The sequence below is a fragment of the Rhamphochromis sp. 'chilingali' genome (assembly GCF_963969265.1).
Source record: "Rhamphochromis sp. 'chilingali' genome assembly, contig: SCAFFOLD_116, whole genome shotgun sequence".
Lineage (NCBI taxonomy): Eukaryota > Metazoa > Chordata > Actinopteri > Cichliformes > Cichlidae > Rhamphochromis > Rhamphochromis sp. 'chilingali'.
Genome location: NW_027667074.1, coordinates 7,501 through 31,501, shown reverse-complemented (window position 1 = coordinate 31,501; position 24,001 = coordinate 7,501). Strand labels below are relative to the sequence as shown.

General features: G+C 47.9%; 1 protein-coding gene across 7 annotated transcripts; it reads right to left on the bottom strand.

Moving 5' to 3' along the window:
- Positions 1-1,027: 1,027 nt before the first annotated feature.
- On the bottom strand, positions 1,028-10,699 carry LOC308391472 (uncharacterized protein). 7 transcript variants are annotated; one of them, XM_080908041.1, is made up of 12 exons: positions 10,589-10,699; positions 10,049-10,152; positions 9,771-9,939; positions 9,596-9,660; positions 7,329-7,650; positions 7,067-7,215; positions 6,893-6,981; positions 4,284-4,465; positions 3,744-3,847; positions 3,466-3,634; positions 3,291-3,355; positions 1,028-1,329 (listed from the first exon to the last, which is right to left on the bottom strand). In XM_080908041.1, exons 7-10 carry the CDS (start codon positions 6,942-6,944, stop codon positions 3,631-3,633), a joined length of 342 nt encoding a protein of 113 aa, XP_080764167.1. In that variant the 5' UTR covers positions 6,945-6,981; positions 7,067-7,215; positions 7,329-7,650; positions 9,596-9,660; positions 9,771-9,939; positions 10,049-10,152; positions 10,589-10,699; the 3' UTR covers positions 1,028-1,329; positions 3,291-3,355; positions 3,466-3,630. The 7 variants fall into 7 exon arrangements, 6 of the variants coding, with proteins under 6 accessions (XP_080764167.1, XP_080764166.1, XP_080764164.1 ...); XM_080908040.1 differs by having other exon boundaries at positions 1,028-1,345; positions 7,329-7,634; XM_080908038.1 differs by having other exon boundaries at positions 7,329-7,634.
- Positions 10,700-24,001: the final 13,302 nt, after the last annotated feature.

The window sequence follows — 24,001 nt, the reverse complement described above, 5'->3', positions numbered from 1 at the left end:
CAAAAAAAACATTTAAAATCATTTCATAAAATACTAAAAACAATTTAAAACACAGTTTTATCTACACTATTTAGTGTGGTTAAGAAGGATTAAAAAATACGTTAAAAACAATTTTGTCATGTTTACAAATGTAAATAAAAGCACCAAAAATGAATAAGCAACAAAAAAATTAAAAAACCATTAAAAAACAACAAAAAAAACATTTAAAATCATTTCATAAAATACTAAAAACAATTTTAAAAAATACGTTAAAAACAATTTTGTATTATTTGACTATGTACATATTTTCCATTTTCTGTGTTTTTTCATTATTATAGGCAAGGCTGCATAACTTTAAAACATCAGTTCATTGAAAACTGCATTTTTAGTTTAGTTCGTCAGAGGCTATATAAGGAGAGGAGTGCTGAACACCCTCATTCTAGCCCTGACAGCCAAAGGAGCAACATCTCCAGATTATTCACAGCAGCCACTTTTTCGTTTTGTACCGCGTGTGCCCTGGCCTGAAGAAGACCCGGTGGGGTCGAAACGTTGCCCCGGGCACACTACCATTTGGCCTATTTTGAATTTATTAAAAATTGATCAGTTTTTCTTTATTTTTTTTATAAAAAACAAACGCTTTCTTTTTTTCTCATTATTTTTTTTGCACTATAAATTAGATACATTATCATTCATACCTACATTCATAAATAGCAAACAAACAAAATTTATTAAATTATAATACCAAAGGCTGCATCATCCACACAAAACTTTATTATTAGATAACAAAGGCTTCATCACAGACAAGACAATAATGGTCTACCTGGATGAGGACCAGGATTGGATCCCTGTACGGTACCGGGGACGGCGTCTTGTGCCTGGTGGCCGTAACAGGCAGTGGAGTAGCGGGAGGGCCCAAGGGAAGGACCGTGCACCTCCGCGTCCCTTCAGGGGCCGGAACACTTTTCCTCCCCCTAACCCTAACCCCCTAACCCTAACCCCTAACCCTAACCCCTAACCCTGACTGAACCACAACGAGTGACTCACCCGGGCCCACGTCGCAGCGACGTAGACAGGCTAAACTCCTGCGTACAGACTCAACTCCAAATGAGAATAACAGAGGAACCGTCTCCATCGTCTTCTCCTCCTTCACCAGCCTCATCAGAACAGCAGGTGCGGACCCCAACAAGACATCCCAACACCCGCAAGAAACTGAAAGACTGGCATCTACACATCAAGGAGCCTTGGATCATCGTCGGCGATTCCAACGTCAGCAGACTTCCTCCCTTTGCAGATGACAGCCTGCAGATCGACAGCTTCCCGGGAGCCAAATGGTGGCATGCTGAGAACCTGCTGGAGAGAGCCACCACTGACACATCAGTGACAACACTGGTTCTGTCCTTTGGAATTAACAATAGATCACAAAGAGACAAAAATGTGCCAATACTGGAGCTGAAAAGGGCACTGAGAGCAGCTCGAGAAAAGTTCCCTGAAGCTGACATTTTTGTGCCTGAAATTAACTTTTCTTCTGCCCTTCCTCAGGTAGAACAAGACACATTACTGCACCTGAATGCTTTCATTTCAGGCTTAAAGAACCACATCCCAGCTCTCACTCCAGACATTTTCACCACAGAAGGTGACGACATTCATTGGTCACGTGGTACATCTGAAGCCATGCTACAACACTGGGAGATGTACCTAAACGGACAATCCCCATAAGCCCTGTACATTGGGGGGGGGTGAGTGATAATGAAAAGAATGTAATTGATGGTGTGATGAACTTGTCTAAAACATTTCAACCTACCACTGCTCAGAGGACCCTGTTAAATAGAGGCCTTACCTTTATACCGACGAAAGGCTACAATAGAAATTTACGACTACAGTGTAAATATGACATCCAACAGTATCACAGACGGGTTAAATTGGCCATATTTTATAGAGATAAGACCAATTCGGAACCACGGCCTTTCACTCCAAAATCGGACTGGTCTCCGCCCATTGGTCAGCTTCCACCACAGGTACTGACCTTGGTGAAAGCGGACCACGAATACTTCCAGAACCAATTCCGTATAGACCACATTAAACCCAATTTAACATCAGAGGAAACAAAAGCGCTAACGGAATTGAAAACGAACAAACAAATCATCATAAAACCGGCAGACAAAGGTAGTGCTGTGGTTATTCTCGACAGAGAACAATATCTGGAGGAGGGCTACAGGCAACTTAATGATAAAACATATTATAAAAAATTAAAAAAACCCATCTATTTAGAAACAATGCCAATAGTGGAGAAAATTATTAATAATCTACATCAAAAGAAATTCATCAACATTAAGCAAAGGAACTATTTACTCGGGTCCTCTGAACCACGGGGAAGACTCTTTTATATGCTTCCAAAAATCCATAAGGAGCCCACTAAGTGGAGTATTCCTTTCCAGGTCCCTCCAGGTAGACCTATTGTCTCGGACTGTGACAGTGAGACATATTACACAGCCGAATACTTGGACCATTTTCTGAATCCCTTGTCCATAAGACACGCAAGCTATATAAAGGACACGTATGACTTTGTTGAGAAAGTCAAACAAATAGAGGTGCCCGTTGACTCTTTTCTGTTCTCCATGGATATTGATAGTCTTTATACAAACATAGACATCGGGGAGGGAATCAACTCCATTAGGAGAATTTTCCAAAAATATCCAAATAAGAAGAGACCAGATAAAGAACTGTTACAGCTATTGGAAATCAATCTGATGAGGAATGATTTTGAGTTTAACGGAGACTTCTATTTGCAGATAAAGGGGACTGCCATGGGGAAAAAGTTTGCACCGGCGTATGCCAACATTTTTATGGCAGAGTGGGAAACCTTGGCCCTTAATAAGTGTGTGAAAAAACCACTGCACTATTACCGATTCTTAGATGACATCTGGGGTATTTGGCAACATTCAGAGCAGGATTTTGAAGTGTTTTTGAGGACTCTTAATGACCACAATGCTTCCATTAAACTAAAATCAACCATCAACAAAACCTCAATTGACTTTTTAGATACAACCACATTCAAGGGCCCCAATTTCCTTAATGACCAGAAATTGGATATAAAAGTTTTTTTCAAACCCACAGACACACATGCCCTTCTGTTCAAAACGAGCCTGCATCCTAAACACACATTTGCTGGCATAATCAAGTCCCAATTGCTCAGATTCCACCGAATCTGCACGCAGCGGACTGATTTTGATAAAGCAGTCAAAATCCTATTCTCAGCACTCTCCACTAGGGGGTATTCTCGCTCCTTCTTAAGACAGTGCTTCAACTCTTACCTGCAAATTAAACCCATTGATGTCTCTCCTCTCCTCCCACTGATTGTCACATATGCCCCCTCCACCTGCAAAATGGTCAGAGTCATCAAGAACAATTTCCAGAAATTTGCTCAGGATACACAATTGCTACAAGATCATAAGGTAATTGCAGCCTTCAGGAGAAATAAAAACTTACATGATCTCCTGATTAAAGCAAAGGTTCCGCCTCTCTCTGAGCCTAGACGCAGAGACCAGGGGCAATTTTTCCAGCACCGTAAATGGTTGCGCAGTCGTTTTAATGGCAATGTTTTTTTGTCTTTGTGCAAAGGTACCCCAAGGTCCAAAAATTGTGTGTACTTGATCAGCTGTAAGAAGTGTGGAATCCAATATGTGGGTGAAACGGGAAACACACTCTTAACTAGATTCACTCAGCACAGGTATAACATTCTACATAAAAAGAACACTCACACATACCTGGTAAAACACTTTTTGTCACACGGCTGGGACTCTGTTACAGCAACTGTAATCCAGCTCAATCCGAGGTGGACACCACAGCTGAGGAGGAGAGCTGAAAAGACCTGGATAGCCAAATTAGACACGGTTCACCCAAGAGGCCTCAATGAAAAGGGATTTAGGTGAACCAAACCCAAGACATTGTGTATAGTTGTTATTGTTGCTCTCATGTTTACATTCTTGTGCTTGAGGAGATATGTTTCAGTTTTCTGTGTAGGACAGTGGAGGAGAACCCCACCCCTGAAACCGGCCCTTAACCTAACCTCAGTGGACCCCATGCAGGAGGTAAATTTGGCCCTAAACCTAACCGTATTTACCCCTATGCAAAAGTCAACCCCAGACCTAAACCTAACCATCCAATTAGCTTATTGGCTATTCCCCTTACCCCTAAAACAGGCCCTAATCCTAACCTCAGTGGGCCCAACATAAGGGACAATTTCGGCCCTTAACTTAACCTCAGTGGGGTCCATACCACCTTAAACCTTTTTCACACAAACTCACCTTAAACTCCATTTGAAGTGTACTTTGGGGGCTCCTGAACGTCTGAGAGGAGAACAGGTGTGGTCTGTGCATTGGAGCCCGGCCCCCTTCGGGGACCGGACTCCCAAATTTGTTTTCCCCTAACCGGCCCGTGCCGCCTGTACGCTCACTTGGGTGTCTCCGGGGCCCCCCGTGGCTATGCCCTAATGGGAAGAGAGAGAAACACTCACTTGTGCATTGTGTATATATTTCTCTATATTTTATATAAAAAAACTGTGTGAATGTCAGAGGTCATAAGGTCAGAACAACAAATATATACTGAGGGATACCGCATACTCATGTTTTGTAATTGAAACCACTACTGCCTTCTTAATCCCTTTGTGGAGGGCATTGGACCCTCACAGATCTATTGTTGTGGATTATTAACAGGCAGTGTGCCATATCAATACTATGTACACTCACTGGGACTTTTCACTGACTGTTTGAATTCATTTTATGTACATAAGGTTCATTACCAATCTGAAACTGCTTTTCCTTGAATGAGAGACATGACAGGACATTGAACTGCATTATATTATAGTATATTGTATATTGAATGTATATTGAACAACTGTACATGTTAAAAAGACTGAGTCCGGCCATTTTCCACACCCATGTTCCGGGATGGGAATCTGCAACATGTTCACGGACATGTCGGCTTTCCAGAGGTCCACGAAAGCAGCATGTTCACTGACATGTCAGTTTTCCAGAGGTCCGTGAAAGCAGCATTCATGGGCGTGACCAATCAGAGCCCCGATCGGACTGACACTGCGGGCCACACCAATGGGTGGACTGCTGACTGTTTCAAAAAATGCCCGGGTACCCTAGTCATTCTGGGAAGTGTTGTCCGATCCACACACAACCTGTATGAACGTTTCTGGTACGACACACAATCTGCACCGGACGCTATTATATGGACTTTTTTGCTTCTTTTACAAGCCAGCCTGAAGAAGGTTTATCACAAACCGAAACGTCGCGACATTGGCTTGATCTGTATGTATGTATTTTCTGATTTTTTGAGTTTGAGCAATAATAAAACGCTCAGTAACCATAAGTCAGCAGTACGAGTGATCCGTTAGCACAGAACCAAATAGCATTAGCAGCACGGTCAAAAGTGACCACACGACACTGCTAAGGACATCAGTGGACACAACCATGCCCACATTTGCTACGGATGAACAGTGGACCGTGGTTCGGCGGCGCGGGGACCGGAGAGGAGACCGCGGCTGGACGGGCAGACGCAGATCGCCCCGACGGAACATTTCTCCCTCTCGGGCCAGCCGGAGGACTTATGCATCGGCTGTGAGAGGTGAGCACCGCTACGGTGAATCCGATCTCTTTCACGCATCACACCGAGGCCGAATGAGAGAACAACCGACGATAGACCGCTACGCAGCCCGACAAGAAAACGGGACCGGACGGGACCGACGACTTGAACAGAGAACAACCCAGGACAATTGGGACCGGAGAGGAGATCGCGGCTGGGCGTCTGGGGCAGGCAGAGACAGATCGCCACGACGGAACATTTCTCCGCCTCGAGACAACCGGAGAACTTATGCATCGGTGGTGAGAGGTGAACGCCGCTACGACGAACCAGATCTCCTTCACGCACCTCAGCGGAGCCGAATGAGAGAACGACCAGCGACAGACCACTACACAGCCCGACAGGCAAGTTGGACCGGACGGGACCGGCGATTTCAACAGATGACAGCTCAGGACAATTGGGATCAGAGAGGAAATGACGGCTGGACGACTGGGGCGAACAGACGCAGATCACCCCGGCGTAACAGCTTTCCATCTCGGGATAACCGGAGGATGTATGCATCGGTCGGGAGAGGTGAGCACCGCTACGATGAACCAGATCCCTTTTACGCACCACAGCGGAACCGGAGAAGAGAGCAACCGGCAACAGACCGCCACGCAGCCCGGCAGAATAATCGGGCCGGACGGGACCGCCGATTTGAACAGAGAACAACTCAGAACAATCGGTACGTAAAACCCACCCGAACTGAACGAGCTGGACCCCCTGCTAACAAAATATTATCAGATGACCCTGACTTTTCTATGAAGGTTCGCATTATGCACAGACTAATTAAAGCGGTACACCATCTGAAATATGTGGCAGGTGATAATGGTCCTCCCTCTCTGAACAAAATAACCCAAAATCTAATGACTGTGATTAAACCAGCCATCCCAAACAAAATGACACAAAACAAGATTGAGGCAAATGCGAAAAACTGGGCACATACAGCCATTTTAATCCTTCGTGAGCACTACACTCAGAGCATAGAGAAGGAAATTAAGACACTCTCTGAGTTCCCTATACAGGATTGGGGGGGCCCATTCGAGATAGCAACGTCCTGGGCCAAGAGGAACCTGGGCCGTCGCCTGCAACCAGAATCCCTGGAGCAGGCCCGAGCAGAGATCATGGTGAAGATGGCTGAGCTCAGAGCAGCCACTGAAACGGTGGAGATGACTACTGCCAGCGAACCCGTGAGACAGCCACAGGGGAATGAGAGAATGGGCCAGCTGGACATCATTGGACCCCTTACTGAGGTAACAGAACAAACTGTTTCGCACACACAACGCACCAAACCTCAGACCGGGGCCGGCCGCAGTATAACCATTTCTGCACAGGTCCATGAGCCACCGGCCACAATCACCACATCCAAGACGACATCTGCAACAATGACAGACCACGTCACTGGAGATTGGTCACCCTTTTCTGAGAGGGAGCAGGAAAAGGAGAGCGAACCGACACTCACCGCTCCTCCAGAGACTCCACAAATGTCAGAACCCGCTCCGGCGGCGCCGAGGGACCAGAGAGTGAAAGGGACCGTCGTCACATCCCAAGAGACTCCAATCCAGGAGTTTTCACCTTCTCCTCTCTCTCCCCCCATCCAACCACCACAACCTGTGGAGGAGATGAACACTGAGGTGCTTGACCTCACACAGGGGGAATCCACCCCCCAAAAGACAAAGCAAAATAACACAGCTACAGTGACTGAACCACAACGAGTGACTCACCCGGGCCCACGTCGCAGCGACGTAGACAGGCTAAACTCCTGCGTACAGACTCAACTCCAAATGAGAATAACAGAGGAACCGTCTCCATCGTCTTCTCCTCCTTCACCAGCCTCATCAGAACAGCAGGTGCGGACCCCAACAAGACATCCCAACACCCGCAAGAAACTGAAAGACTGGCATCTACACATCAAGGAGCCTTGGATCATCGTCGGCGATTCCAACGTCAGCAGACTTCCTCCCTTTGCAGATGACAGCCTGCAGATCGACAGCTTCCCGGGAGCCAAATGGTGGCATGCTGAGAACCTGCTGGAGAGAGCCACCACTGACACATCAGTGACAACACTGGTTCTGTCCTTTGGAATTAACAATAGATCACAAAGAGACAAAAATGTGCCAATACTGGAGCTGAAAAGGGCACTGAGAGCAGCTCGAGAAAAGTTCCCTGAAGCTGACATTTTTGTGCCTGAAATTAACTTTTCTTCTGCCCTTCCTCAGGTAGAACAAGACACATTACTGCACCTGAATGCTTTCATTTCAGGCTTAAAGAACCACATCCCAGCTCTCACTCCAGACATTTTCACCACAGAAGGTGACGACATTCATTGGTCACGTGGTACATCTGAAGCCATGCTACAACACTGGGAGATGTACCTAAACGGACAATCCCCATAAGCCCTGTACATTGGGGGGGGGTGAGTGATAATGAAAAGAATGTAATTGATGGTGTGATGAACTTGTCTAAAACATTTCAACCTACCACTGCTCAGAGGACCCTGTTAAATAGAGGCCTTACCTTTATACCGACGAAAGGCTACAATAGAAATTTACGACTACAGTGTAAATATGACATCCAACAGTATCACAGACGGGTTAAATTGGCCATATTTTATAGAGATAAGACCAATTCGGAACCACGGCCTTTCACTCCAAAATCGGACTGGTCTCCGCCCATTGGTCAGCTTCCACCACAGGTACTGACCTTGGTGAAAGCGGACCACGAATACTTCCAGAACCAATTCCGTATAGACCACATTAAACCCAATTTAACATCAGAGGAAACAAAAGCGCTAACGGAATTGAAAACGAACAAACAAATCATCATAAAACCGGCAGACAAAGGTAGTGCTGTGGTTATTCTCGACAGAGAACAATATCTGGAGGAGGGCTACAGGCAACTTAATGATAAAACATATTATAAAAAATTAAAAAAACCCATCTATTTAGAAACAATGCCAATAGTGGAGAAAATTATTAATAATCTACATCAAAAGAAATTCATCAACATTAAGCAAAGGAACTATTTACTCGGGTCCTCTGAACCACGGGGAAGACTCTTTTATATGCTTCCAAAAATCCATAAGGAGCCCACTAAGTGGAGTATTCCTTTCCAGGTCCCTCCAGGTAGACCTATTGTCTCGGACTGTGACAGTGAGACATATTACACAGCCGAATACTTGGACCATTTTCTGAATCCCTTGTCCATAAGACACGCAAGCTATATAAAGGACACGTATGACTTTGTTGAGAAAGTCAAACAAATAGAGGTGCCCGTTGACTCTTTTCTGTTCTCCATGGATATTGATAGTCTTTATACAAACATAGACATCGGGGAGGGAATCAACTCCATTAGGAGAATTTTCCAAAAATATCCAAATAAGAAGAGACCAGATAAAGAACTGTTACAGCTATTGGAAATCAATCTGATGAGGAATGATTTTGAGTTTAACGGAGACTTCTATTTGCAGATAAAGGGGACTGCCATGGGGAAAAAGTTTGCACCGGCGTATGCCAACATTTTTATGGCAGAGTGGGAAACCTTGGCCCTTAATAAGTGTGTGAAAAAACCACTGCACTATTACCGATTCTTAGATGACATCTGGGGTATTTGGCAACATTCAGAGCAGGATTTTGAAGTGTTTTTGAGGACTCTTAATGACCACAATGCTTCCATTAAACTAAAATCAACCATCAACAAAACCTCAATTGACTTTTTAGATACAACCACATTCAAGGGCCCCAATTTCCTTAATGACCAGAAATTGGATATAAAAGTTTTTTTCAAACCCACAGACACACATGCCCTTCTGTTCAAAACGAGCCTGCATCCTAAACACACATTTGCTGGCATAATCAAGTCCCAATTGCTCAGATTCCACCGAATCTGCACGCAGCGGACTGATTTTGATAAAGCAGTCAAAATCCTATTCTCAGCACTCTCCACTAGGGGGTATTCTCGCTCCTTCTTAAGACAGTGCTTCAACTCTTACCTGCAAATTAAACCCATTGATGTCTCTCCTCTCCTCCCACTGATTGTCACATATGCCCCCTCCACCTGCAAAATGGTCAGAGTCATCAAGAACAATTTCCAGAAATTTGCTCAGGATACACAATTGCTACAAGATCATAAGGTAATTGCAGCCTTCAGGAGAAATAAAAACTTACATGATCTCCTGATTAAAGCAAAGGTTCCGCCTCTCTCTGAGCCTAGACGCAGAGACCAGGGGCAATTTTTCCAGCACCGTAAATGGTTGCGCAGTCGTTTTAATGGCAATGTTTTTTTGTCTTTGTGCAAAGGTACCCCAAGGTCCAAAAATTGTGTGTACTTGATCAGCTGTAAGAAGTGTGGAATCCAATATGTGGGTGAAACGGGAAACACACTCTTAACTAGATTCACTCAGCACAGGTATAACATTCTACATAAAAAGAACACTCACACATACCTGGTAAAACACTTTTTGTCACACGGCTGGGACTCTGTTACAGCAACTGTAATCCAGCTCAATCCGAGGTGGACACCACAGCTGAGGAGGAGAGCTGAAAAGACCTGGATAGCCAAATTAGACACGGTTCACCCAAGAGGCCTCAATGAAAAGGGATTTAGGTGAACCAAACCCAAGACATTGTGTATAGTTGTTATTGTTGCTCTCATGTTTACATTCTTGTGCTTGAGGAGATATGTTTCAGTTTTCTGTGTAGGACAGTGGAGGAGAACCCCACCCCTGAAACCGGCCCTTAACCTAACCTCAGTGGACCCCATGCAGGAGGTAAATTTGGCCCTAAACCTAACCGTATTTACCCCTATGCAAAAGTCAACCCCAGACCTAAACCTAACCATCCAATTAGCTTATTGGCTATTCCCCTTACCCCTAAAACAGGCCCTAATCCTAACCTCAGTGGGCCCAACATAAGGGACAATTTCGGCCCTTAACTTAACCTCAGTGGGGTCCATACCACCTTAAACCTTTTTCACACAAACTCACCTTAAACTCCATTTGAAGTGTACTTTGGGGGCTCCTGAACGTCTGAGAGGAGAACAGGTGTGGTCTGTGCATTGGAGCCCGGCCCCCTTCGGGGACCGGACTCCCAAATTTGTTTTCCCCTAACCCCTAACCCATGTCCTGGTGGGACAAAAAACAAACAAACAAACAAACAAACAAACAAACAAACATACATACATACATACATACATACATCCTACTATTAAAAAAGTAATAAAGTTAGGGTCCCTTTACAATGTCAGAAGGAGGGAGGCACTAAGGCACCGCCTTCCGCCCCTCGACGCCCTCGCGGTGCCACCTCCTTCTGACAGGAACTTTCTACAGACCAGGTATGAATGATGCCTGACTGGACATACAAAACTCACAAGTTCCTGGCTCTCACGGCTCCTCTGAAGAGGGTTAGTCCAAGAAGGAGGGGCATCGCGAGGGGCGTCGAGGGACGGGGGACTGTGCCTCACTGCCCTCGCCTTCTTCTAGAAAGCCGTCTTCAACCGAGTCGAGAGAGCCGGGAACTTGTGAGGTGTGCATGTCCTGGTGGGACAAAAAACAAACAAACAAACAAACAAACAAACAAACATACATACATACATACATACATCCTACTATTAAAAAAGTAATAAAGTTAGGGTCTCTTTACAATGTCAGAAGGAGGGAGGCACTAAGGCACCGTCTTCCGCCCCTCGACGCCCTCGCGGTGCCACCTCCTTCTGACAGGAACTTCCTACAGACCAGGTATGAATGATGCCTGACTGGACATACAAAACTCACAAGTTCCTGGCTCTCACGGCTCCTCTGAAGAGGGTTAGTCCAAGAAGGAGGGGCATCGCGAGGGGCGTCGAGGGACGGGGGACTGTGCCTCACTGCCCTCGCCTTCTTCTAGAAAGCCGTCTTCAACCGAGTCGAGAGAGCCGGGAACTTGTGAGGTGTGCATGTCCTGGTGGGACAAAAAACAAACAAACAAACAAACAAACAAACAAACATACATACATACATACATACATACATACATACATACATCCTACTATTAAAAAAGTAATAAAGTTAGGGTCCCTTTACAATGTCAGAAGGAGGGAGGCACTAAGGCACCGCCTTCCGCCCCTCGACGCCCTCGCGGTGCCACCTCCTTCTGACAGGAACTTCCTACAGACCAGGTATGAATGATGCCTGACTGGACATACAAAACTCACAAGTTCCTGGCTCTCACGGCTCCTCTGAAGAGGGTTAGTCCAAGAAGGAGGGGCGTCGCGAGGGGCGTCGAGGGACGGGGGACTGTGCCTCACTGCCCTCGCCTTCTTCTAGAAAGCCGTCTTCAACCGAGTCGAGAGAGCCGGGAACTTGTGAGGTGTGCATGTCCTGGTGGGACAAAAAACAAACAAACAAACAAACAAACAAACAAACAAACATACATACATACATACATACATACATACATACATACATACATACATCCTACTATTAAAAAAGTAATAAAGTTAGGGTCCCTTTACAATGTCAGAAGGAGGGAGGCACTAAGGCACCGCCTTCCGCCCCTCGACGCCCTCGCGGTGCCACCTCCTTCTGACAGGAACTTCCTACAGACCAGGTATGAATGATGCCTGACTGGACATACAAAACTCACAAGTTCCTGGCTCTCACGGCTCCTCTGAAGAGGGTTAGTCCAAGAAGGAGGGGCATCGCGAGGGGCGTCGAGGGACGGGGGACTGTGCCTCACTGCCCTCGCCTTCTTCTAGAAAGCCGTCTTCAACCGAGTCGAGAGAGCCGGGAACTTGTGAGGTGTGCATGTCCTGGTGGGACAAAAAACAAACAAACAAACAAACAAACAAACAAACATACATACATACATCCTACTATTAAAAAAGTAATAAAGTTAGGGTCCCTTTACAATGTCAGAAGGAGGGAGGCACTAAGGCACCGCCTTCCGCCCCTCGACGCCCTCGCGGTGCCACCTCCTTCTGACAGGAACTTCCTACAGACCAGGTATGAATGATGCCTGACTGGACATACAAAACTCACAAGTTCCTGGCTCTCACGGCTCCTCTGAAGAGGGTTAGTCCAAGAAGGAGGGGCATCGCGAGGGGCGTCGAGGGACGGGGGACTGTGCCTCACTGCCCTCGCCTTCTTCTAGAAAGCCGTCTTCAACCGAGTCGAGAGAGCCGGGAACTTGTGAGGTGTGCATGTCCTGGTGGGACAAAAAACAAACAAACAAACAAACAAACAAACAAACATACATACATACATACATACATCCTACTATTAAAAAAGTAATAAAGTTAGGGTCTCTTTACAATGTCAGAAGGAGGGAGGCACTAAGGCACCGTCTTCCGCCCCTCGACGCCCTCGCGGTGCCACCTCCTTCTGACAGGAACTTCCTACAGACCAGGTATGAATGATGCCTGACTGGACATACAAAACTCACAAGTTCCTGGCTCTCACGGCTCCTCTGAAGAGGGTTAGTCCAAGAAGGAGGGGCATCGCGAGGGGCGTCGAGGGACGGGGGACTGTGCCTCACTGCCCTTGCCTTCTTCTAGAAAGCCGTCTTCAACCGAGTCGAGAGAGCCGGGAACTTGTGAGGTGTGCATGTCCTGGTGGGACAAAAAACAAACAAACAAACAAACAAACAAACAAACAAACAAACAAACAAACAAACAAACAAACAAACATACATACATACATACATACATCCTACTATTAAAAAAGTAATAAAGTTAGGGTCCCTTTACAATGTCAGAAGGAGGGAGGCACTAAGGCACCGCCTTCCGCCCCTCGACGCCCTCGCGGTGCCACCTCCTTCTGACAGGAACTTCCTACAGACCAGGTATGAATGATGCCTGACTGGACATACAAAACTCACAAGTTCCTGGCTCTCACGGCTCCTCTGAAGAGGGTTAGTCCAAGAAGGAGGGGCATCGCGAGGGGCGTCGAGGGACGGGGGACTGTGCCTCACTGCCCTCGCCTTCTTCTAGAAAGCCGTCTTCAACCGAGTCGAGAGAGCCGGGAACTTGTGAGGTGTGCATGTCCTGGTGGGACAAAAAACAAACAAACAAACAAACAAACAAACAAACAAACATACATACATACATACATACATACATCCTACTATTAAAAAAGTAATAAAGTTAGGGTCCCTTTACAATGTCAGAAGGAGGGAGGCACTAAGGCACCGCCTTCCGCCCCTCGACGCCCTCGCGGTGCCACCTCCTTCTGACAGGAACTTCCTACAGACCAGGTATGAATGATGCCTGACTGGACATACAAAACTCACAAGTTCCTGGCTCTCACGGCTCCTCTGAAGAGGGTTAGTCCAAGAAGGAGGGGCATCGCGAGGGGCGTCGAGGGACGGGGGACTGTGCCTCACTGCCCTCGCCTTCTTCTAGAAAGCCGTCTTCAACCGAGTCGAGAGAGCCGGGAACTTGTGAGGTGTGCATGTCCTGGTGGGACAAAAAACAAACAAACAAACAAACAAACAAACAAACAAACATACATACATACATACATACATACATACATACATACATACATACATCCTACTATTAAAAAAGTAATAAAGTTAGGGTCCCTTTACAATGTCAGAAGGAGGGAGGCACTAAGGCACCGCCTTCCGCCCCTCGACGCCCTCGCGGTGCCACCTCCTTCTGACAGGAACTTCCTACAGACCAGGTATGAATGATGCCTGACTGGACATACAAAACTCACAAGTTCCTGGCTCTCACGGCTCCTCTGAAGAGGGTTAGTCCAAGAAGGAGGGGCATCGCGAGGGGCGTCGAGGGACGGGGGACTGTGCCTCACTGCCCTCGCCTTCTTCTAGAAAGCCGTCTTCAACCGAGTCGAGAGAGCCGGGAACTTGTGAGGTGTGCATGTCCTGGTGGGACAAAAAACAAACAAACAAACAAACAAACAAACAAACATACATACATACATCCTACTATTAAAAAAGTAATAAAGTTAGGGTCTCTTTACAATGTCAGAAGGAGGGAGGCACTAAGGCACCGTCTTCCGCCCCTCGACGCCCTCGCGGTGCCACCTCCTTCTGACAGGAACTTCCTACAGACCAGGTATGAATGATGCCTGACTGGACATACAAAACTCACAAGTTCCTGGCTCTCACGGCTCCTCTGAAGAGGGTTAGTCCAAGAAGGAGGGGCATCGCGAGGGGCGTCGAGGGACGGGGGACTGTGCCTCACTGCCCTCGCCTTCTTCTAGAAAGCCGTCTTCAACCGAGTCGAGAGAGCCGGGAACTTGTGAGGTGTGCATGTCCTGGTGGGACAAAAAACAAACAAACAAACAAACAAACAAACAAACAAACAAACAAACAAACAAACAAACATACATACATACATACATACATACATACATACATCCTACTATTAAAAAAGTAATAAAGTTAGGGTCCCTTTACAATGTCAGAAGGAGGGAGGCACTAAGGCACCGCCTTCCGCCCCTCGACGCCCTCACGGTGCCACCTCCTTCTGACAGGAACTTCCTACAGACCAGGTATGAATGATGCCTGACTGGACATACAAAACTCACAAGTTCCTGGCTCTCACGGCTCCTCTGAAGAGGGTTAGTCCAAGAAGGAGGGGCATCGCGAGGGGCGTCGAGGGACGGGGGACTGTGCCTCACTGCCCTCGCCTTCTTCTAGAAAGCCGTCTTCAACCGAGTCGAGAGAGCCGGGAACTTGTGAGGTGTGCATGTCCTGGTGGGACAAAAAACAAACAAACAAACAAACAAACAAACAAACAAACAAACATACATACATACATACATCCTACTATTAAAAAAGTAATAAAGTTAGGGTCTCTTTACAATGTCAGAAGGAGGGAGGCACTAAGGCACCGTCTTCCGCCCCTCGACGCCCTCGCGGTGCCACCTCCTTCTGACAGGAACTTCCTACAGACCAGGTATGAATGATGCCTGACTGGACATACAAAACTCACAAGTTCCTGGCTCTCACGGCTCCTCTGAAGAGGGTTAGTCCAAGAAGGAGGGGCATCGCGAGGGGCGTCGAGGGACGGGGGACTGTGCCTCACTGCCCTCGCCTTCTTCTAGAAAGCCGTCTTCAACCGAGTCGAGAGAGCCGGGAACTTGTGAGGTGTGCATGTCCTGGTGGGACAAAAAACAAACAAACAAACAAACAAACAAACAAACAAACAAACAAACATACATACATACATACATACATACATCCTACTATTAAAAAAGTAATAAAGTTAGGGTCCCTTTACAATGTCAGAAGGAGGGAGGCACTAAGGCACCGCCTTCCGCCCCTCGACGCCCTCGCGGTGCCACCTCCTTCTGACAGGAACTTCCTACAGACCAGGTATGAATGATGCCTGACTGGACATACAAAACTCACAAGTTCCTGGCTCTCACGGCTCCTCTGAAGAGGGTTAGTCCAAGAAGGAGGGGCATCGCGAGGGGCGTCGAGGGACGGGGGACTGTGCCTCACTGCCCTCGCCTTCTTCTAGAAAGCCGTCTTCAACCGAGTCGAGAGAGCCGGGAACTTGTGAGGTGTGCATGTCCTGGTGGGACAAAAAACAAACAAACAAACAAACAAACAAACAAACAAACAAACAAACATACATACATACATACATACATCCTACTATTAAAAAAGTAATAAAGTTAGGGTCCCTTTACAATGTCAGAAGGAGGGAGGCACTAAGGCACCGCCTTCCGCCCCTCGACGCCCTCGCGGTGCCACCTCCTTCTGACAGGAACTTCCTACAGACCAGGTATGAATGATGCCTGACTGGACATACAAAACTCACAAGTTCCTGGCTCTCACGGCTCCTCTGAAGAGGGTTAGTCCAAGAAGGAGGGGCATCGCGAGGGGCGTCGAGGGACGGGGGACTGTGCCTCACTGCCCTCGCCTTCTTCTAGAAAGCCGTCTTCAACCGAGTCGAGAGAGCCGGGAACTTGTGAGGTGTGCATGTCCTGGTGGGACAAAAAACAAACAAACAAACAAACAAACATACATACATACATACATACATCCTACTATTAAAAAAGTAATAAAGTTAGGGTCCCTTTACAATGTCAGAAGGAGGGAGGCACTAAGGCACCGCCTTCCGCCCCTCGACGCCCTCGCGGTGCCACCTCCTTCTGACAGGAACTTCCTACAGACCAGGTATGAATGATGCCTGACTGGACATACAAAACTCACAAGTTCCTGGCTCTCACGGCTCCTCTGAAGAGGGTTAGTCCAAGAAGGAGGGGCATCGCGAGGGGCGTCGAGGGACGGGGGACTGTGCCTCACTGCCCTCGCCTTCTTCTAGAAAGCCGTCTTCAACCGAGTCGAGAGAGCCGGGAACTTGTGAGGTGTGCATGTCCTGGTGGGACAAAAAACAAACAAACAAACAAACAAACAAACAAACAAACAAACAAACAAACAAACAAACAAACATACATACATACATCCTACTATTAAAAAAGTAATAAAGTTAGGGTCCCTTTACAATGTCAGAAGGAGGGAGGCACTAAGGCACCGCCTTCCGCCCCTCGACGCCCTCGCGGTGCCACCTCCTTCTGACAGGAACTTCCTACAGACCAGGTATGAATGATGCCTGACTGGACATACAAAACTCACAAGTTCCTGGCTCTCACGGCTCCTCTGAAGAGGGTTAGTCCAAGAAGGAGGGGCATCGCGAGGGGCGTCGAGGGACGGGGGACTGTGCCTCACTGCCCTCGCCTTCTTCTAGAAAGCCGTCTTCAACCGAGTCGAGAGAGCCGGGAACTTGTGAGGTGTGCATGTCCTGGTGGGACAAAAAACAAACAAACAAACAAACAAACATACATACATACATACATACATCCTACTATTAAAAAAGTAATAAAGTTAGGGTCCCTTTACAATGTCAGAAGGAGGGAGGCACTAAGGCACTGCCTTCCGCCCCTCGACGCCCTCGCGGTGCCACCTCCTTCTGACAGGAACTTCCTACAGACCAGGTATGAATGATGCCTGACTGGACATACAAAACTCACAAGTTCCTGGCTCTCACGGCTCCTCTGAAGAGGGTTAGTCCAAGAAGGAGGGGCATCGCGAGGGGCGTCGAGGGACGGGGGACTGTGCCTCACTGCCCTCGCCTTCTTCTAGAAAGCCGTCTTCAACCGAGTCGAGAGAGCCGGGAACTTGTGAGGTGTGCATGTCCTGGTGGGACAAAAAACAAACAAACAAACAAACAAACAAACAAACAAACAAACAAACATACATACATACATACATACATCCTACTATTAAAAAAGTAATAAAGTTAGGGTCCCTTTACAATGTCAGAAGGAGGGAGGCACTAAGGCACCGCCTTCCGCCCCTCGACGCCCTCGCGGTGCCACCTCCTTCTGACAGGAACTTCCTACAGACCAGGTATGAATGATGCCTGACTGGACATACAAAACTCACAAGTTCCTGGCTCTCACGGCTCCTCTGAAGAGGGTTAGTCCAAGAAGGAGGGGCATCGCGAGGGGCGTCGAGGGACGGGGGACTGTGCCTCACTGCCCTCGCCTTCTTCTAGAAAGCCGTCTTCAACCGAGTCGAGAGAGCCGGGAACTTGTGAGGTGTGCATGTCCTGGTGGGACAAAAAACAAACAAACAAACAAACAAACAAACAAACATACATACATACATCCTACTATTAAAAAAGTAATAAAGTTAGGGTCCCTTTACAATGTCAGAAGGAGGGAGGCACTAAGGCACCGCCTTCCGCCCCTCGACGCCCTCGCGGTGCCACCTCCTTCTGACAGGAACTTCCTACAGACCAGGTATGAATGATGCCTGACTGGACATACAAAACTCACAAGTTCCTGGCTCTCACGGCTCCTCTGAAGAGGGTTAGTCCAAGAAGGAGGGGCATCGCGAGGGGCGTCGAGGGACGGGGGACTGTGCCTCACTGCCCTCGCCTTCTTCTAGAAAGCCGTCTTCAACCGAGTCGAGAGAGCCGGGAACTTGTGAGGTGTGCATGTCCTGGTGGGACAAAAAACAAACAAACAAACAAACAAACAAACAAACAAACAAACAAACATACATACATACATACATCCTACTATTAAAAAAGTAATAAAGTTAGGGTCCCTTTACAATGTCAGAAGGAGGGAGGCACTAAGGCACCGCCTTCCGCCCCTCGACGCCCTCGCGGTGCCACCTCCTTCTGACAGGAACTTCCTACAGACCAGGTATGAATGATGCCTGACTGGACATACAAAACTCACAAGTTCCTGGCTCTCACGGCTCCTCTGAAGAGGGTTAGTCCAAGAAGGAGGGGCATCGCGAGGGGCGTCGAGGGACGGGGGACTGTGCCTCACTGCCCTCGCCTTCTTCTAGAAAGCCGTCTTCAACCGAGTCGAGAGAGCCGGGAACTTGTGAGGTGTGCATGTCCTGGTGGGACAAAAAACAAACAAACAAACAAACAAACAAACAAACATACATACATACATACATACATACATACATACATCCTACTATTAAAAAAGTAATAAAGTTAGGGTCCCTTTACAATGTCAGAAGGAGGGAGGCACTAAGGCACCGTCTTCCGCCCCTCGACGCCCTCGCGGTGCCACCTCCTTCTGACAGGAACTTCCTACAGACCAGGTATGAATGATGCCTGACTGGACATACAAAACTCACAAGTTCCTGGCTCTCACGGCTCCTCTGAAGAGGGTTAGTCCAAGAAGGAGGGGCATCGCGAGGGGCGTCGAGGGACGGGGGACTGTGCCTCACTGCCCTTGCCTTCTTCTAGAAAGCCGTCTTCAACCGAGTCGAGAGAGCCGGGAACTTGTGAGGTGTGCATGTCCTGGTGGGACAAAAAACAAACAAACAAACAAACAAACAAACAAACAAACAAACAAACAAACAAACAAACATACATACATACATACATACATCCTACTATTAAAAAAGTAATAAAGTTAGGGTCCCTTTACAATGTCAGAAGGAGGGAGGCACTAAGGCACCGCCTTCCGCCCCTCGACGCCCTCGCGGTGCCACCTCCTTCTGACAGGAACTTCCTACAGACCAGGTATGAATGATGCCTGACTGGACATACAAAACTCACAAGTTCCTGGCTCTCACGGCTCCTCTGAAGAGGGTTAGTCCAAGAAGGAGGGGCATCGCGAGGGGCGTCGAGGGACGGGGGACTGTGCCTCACTGCCCTCGCCTTCTTCTAGAAAGCCGTCTTCAACCGAGTCGAGAGAGCCGGGAACTTGTGAGGTGTGCATGTCCTGGTGGGACAAAAAACAAACAAACAAACAAACAAACAAACAAACAAACAAACAAACAAACATACATACATACATACATACATACATCCTACTATTAAAAAAGTAATAAAGTTAGGGTCCCTTTACAATGTCAGAAGGAGGGAGGCACTAAGGCACCGCCTTCCGCCCCTCGACGCCCTCGCGGTGCCACCTCCTTCTGACAGGAACTTCCTACAGACCAGGTATGAATGATGCCTGACTGGACATACAAAACTCACAAGTTCCTGGCTCTCACGGCTCCTCTGAAGAGGGTTAGTCCAAGAAGGAGGGGCATCGCGAGGGGCGTCGAGGGACGGGGGACTGTGCCTCACTGCCCTCGCCTTCTTCTAGAAAGCCGTCTTCAACCGAGTCGAGAGAGCCGGGAACTTGTGAGGTGTGCATGTCCTGGTGGGACAAAAAACAAACAAACAAACAAACAAACAAACAAACAAACATACAGACATACATACATACATACATACATACATACATACATCCTACTATTAAAAAAGTAATAAAGTTAGGGTCCCTTTACAATGTCAGAAGGAGGGAGGCACTAAGGCACCGCCTTCCGCCCCTCGACGCCCTCGCGGTGCCACCTCCTTCTGACAGGAACTTCCTACAGACCAGGTATGAATGATGCCTGACTGGACATACAAAACTCACAAGTTCCTGGCTCTCACGGCTCCTCTGAAGAGGGTTAGTCCAAGAAGGAGGGGCATCGCGAGGGGCGTCGAGGGACGGGGGACTGTGCCTCACTGCCCTCGCCTTCTTCTAGAAAGCCGTCTTCAACCGAGTCGAGAGAGCCGGGAACTTGTGAGGTGTGCATGTCCTGGTGGGACAAAAAACAAACAAACAAACAAACAAACAAACAAACATACATACATACATCCTACTATTAAAAAAGTAATAAAGTTAGGGTCTCTTTACAATGTCAGAAGGAGGGAGGCACTAAGGCACCGTCTTCCGCCCCTCGACGCCCTCGCGGTGCCACCTCCTTCTGACAGGAACTTCCTACAGACCAGGTATGAATGATGCCTGACTGGACATACAAAACTCACAAGTTCCTGGCTCTCACGGCTCCTCTGAAGAGGGTTAGTCCAAGAAGGAGGGGCATCGCGAGGGGCGTCGAGGGACGGGGGACTGTGCCTCACTGCCCTCGCCTTCTTCTAGAAAGCCGTCTTCAACCGAGTCGAGAGAGCCGGGAACTTGTGAGGTGTGCATGTCCTGGTGGGACAAAAAACAAACAAACAAACAAACAAACAAACAAACAAACAAACAAACAAACAAACATACATACATACATACATACATACATACATACATACATACATACATCCTACTATTAAAAAAGTAATAAAGTTAGGGTCCCTTTACAATGTCAGAAGGAGGGAGGCACTAAGGCACCGCCTTCCGCCCCTCGACGCCCTCACGGTGCCACCTCCTTCTGACAGGAACTTCCTACAGACCAGGTATGAATGATGCCTGACTGGACATACAAAACTCACAAGTTCCTGGCTCTCACGGCTCCTCTGAAGAGGGTTAGTCCAAGAAGGAGGGGCATCGCGAGGGGCGTCGAGGGACGGGGGACTGTGCCTCACTGCCCTCGCCTTCTTCTAGAAAGCCGTCTTCAACCGAGTCGAGAGAGCCGGGAACTTGTGAGGTGTGCATGTCCTGGTGGGACAAAAAACAAACAAACAAACAAACAAACAAACATACATACATACATACATCCTACTATTAAAAAAGTAATAAAGTTAGGGTCTCTTTACAATGTCAGAAGGAGGGAGGCACTAAGGCACCGTCTTCCGCCCCTCGACGCCCTCGCGGTGCCACCTCCTTCTGACAGGAACTTCCTACAGACCAGGTATGAATGATGCCTGACTGGACATACAAAACTCACAAGTTCCTGGCTCTCACGGCTCCTCTGAAGAGGGTTAGTCCAAGAAGGAGGGGCATCGCGAGGGGCGTCGAGGGACGGGGGACTGTGCCTCACTGCCCTCGCCTTCTTCTAGAAAGCCGTCTTCAACCGAGTCGAGAGAGCCGGGAACTTGTGAGGTGTGCATGTCCTGGTGGGACAAAAAACAAACAAACAAACAAACAAACAAACAAACAAACAAACAAACAAACATACATACATACATACATACATCCTACTATTAAAAAAGTAATAAAGTTAGGGTCCCTTTACAATGTCAGAAGGAGGGAGGCACTAAGGCACCGCCTTCCGCCCCTCGACGCCCTCGCGGTGCCACCTCCTTCTGACAGGAACTTCCTACAGACCAGGTATGAATGATGCCTGACTGGACATACAAAACTCACAAGTTCCTGGCTCTCACGGCTCCTCTGAAGAGGGTTAGTCCAAGAAGGAGGGGCATCGCGAGGGGCGTCGAGGGACGGGGGACTGTGCCTCACTGCCCTCGCCTTCTTCTAGAAAGCCGTCTTCAACCGAGTCGAGAGAGCCGGGAACTTGTGAGGTGTGCATGTCCTGGTGGGACAAAAAACAAACAAACAAACAAACAAACAAACAAACAAACAAACAAACATACATACATACATACATACATCCTACTATTAAAAAAGTAATAAAGTTAGGGTCCCTTTACAATGTCAGAAGGAGGGAGGCACTAAGGCACCGCCTTCCGCCCCTCGACGCCCTCGCGGTGCCACCTCCTTCTGACAGGAACTTCCTACAGACCAGGTATGAATGATGCCTGACTGGACATACAAAACTCACAAGTTCCTGGCTCTCACGGCTCCTCTGAAGAGGGTTAGTCCAAGAAGGAGGGGCATCGCGAGGGGCGTCGAGGGACGGGGGACTGTGCCTCACTGCCCTCGCCTTCTTCTAGAAAGCCGTCTTCAACCGAGTCGAGAGAGCCGGGAACTTGTGAGGTGTGCATGTCCTGGTGGGACAAAAAACAAACAAACAAACAAACAAACATACATACATACATACATACATCCTACTATTAAAAAAGTAATAAAGTTAGGGTCCCTTTACAATGTCAGAAGGAGGGAGGCACTAAGGCACCGCCTTCCGCCCCTCGACGCCCTCGCGGTGCCACCTCCTTCTGACAGGAACTTCCTACAGACCAGGTATGAATGATGCCTGACTGGACATACAAAACTCACAAGTTCCTGGCTCTCACGGCTCCTCTGAAGAGGGTTAGTCCAAGAAGGAGGGGCATCGCGAGGGGCGTCGAGGGACGGGGGACTGTGCCTCACTGCCCTCGCCTTCTTCTAGAAAGCCGTCTTCAACCGAGTCGAGAGAGCCGGGAACTTGTGAGGTGTGCATGTCCTGGTGGGACAAAAAACAAACAAACAAACAAACAAACAAACAAACAAACAAACAAACAAACAAACATACATACATACATCCTACTATTAAAAAAGTAATAAAGTTAGGGTCCCTTTACAATGTCAGAAGGAGGGAGGCACTAAGGCACCGCCTTCCGCCCCTCGACGCCCTCGCGGTGCCACCTCCTTCTGACAGGAACTTCCTACAGACCAGGTATGAATGATGCCTGACTGGACATACAAAACTCACAAGTTCCTGGCTCTCACGGCTCCTCTGAAGAGGGTTAGTCCAAGAAGGAGGGGCATCGCGAGGGGCGTCGAGGGACGGGGGACTGTGCCTCACTGCCCTCGCCTTCTTCTAGAAAGCCGTCTTCAACCGAGTCGAGAGAGCCGGGAACTTGTGAGGTGTGCATGTCCTGGTGGGACAAAAAACAAACAAACAAACAAACAAACATACATACATACATACATACATCCTACTATTAAAAAAGTAATAAAGTTAGGGTCCCTTTACAATGTCAGAAGGAGGGAGGCACTAAGGCACTGCCTTCCGCCCCTCGACGCCCTCGCGGTGCCACCTCCTTCTGACAGGAACTTCCTACAGACCAGGTATGAATGATGCCTGACTGGACATACAAAACTCACAAGTTCCTGGCTCTCACGGCTCCTCTGAAGAGGGTTAGTCCAAGAAGGAGGGGCATCGCGAGGGGCGTCGAGGGACGGGGGACTGTGCCTCACTGCCCTCGCCTTCTTCTAGAAAGCCGTCTTCAACCGAGTCGAGAGAGCCGGGAACTTGTGAGGTGTGCATGTCCTGGTGGGACAAAAAACAAACAAACAAACAAACAAACAAACAAACAAACAAACAAACAT

What these genes read in the sequence shown, in the direction of transcription:
- LOC308391472 (XM_080908041.1), bottom strand. Translation starts at nt 6,944, where the DNA reads ATGGACCTGTGCAGAAATGGTTATACTGCGGCCGGCCCCGGTCTGAGG. An exon ending in CGGCCCCGGTCTGAGGTTTG is followed by an intron (nt 4,466 to 6,892) that starts GTGCGTTGTGTG and finishes TCTTCCCATTAG; the next exon opens with GGCATAGCCACGGGGGGCCC. An exon ending in CACTTCAAATGGAGTTTAAG is followed by an intron (nt 3,848 to 4,283) that starts GTGAGTTTGTGT and finishes TTGGCTATCCAG; the next exon opens with GTCTTTTCAGCTCTCCTCCT.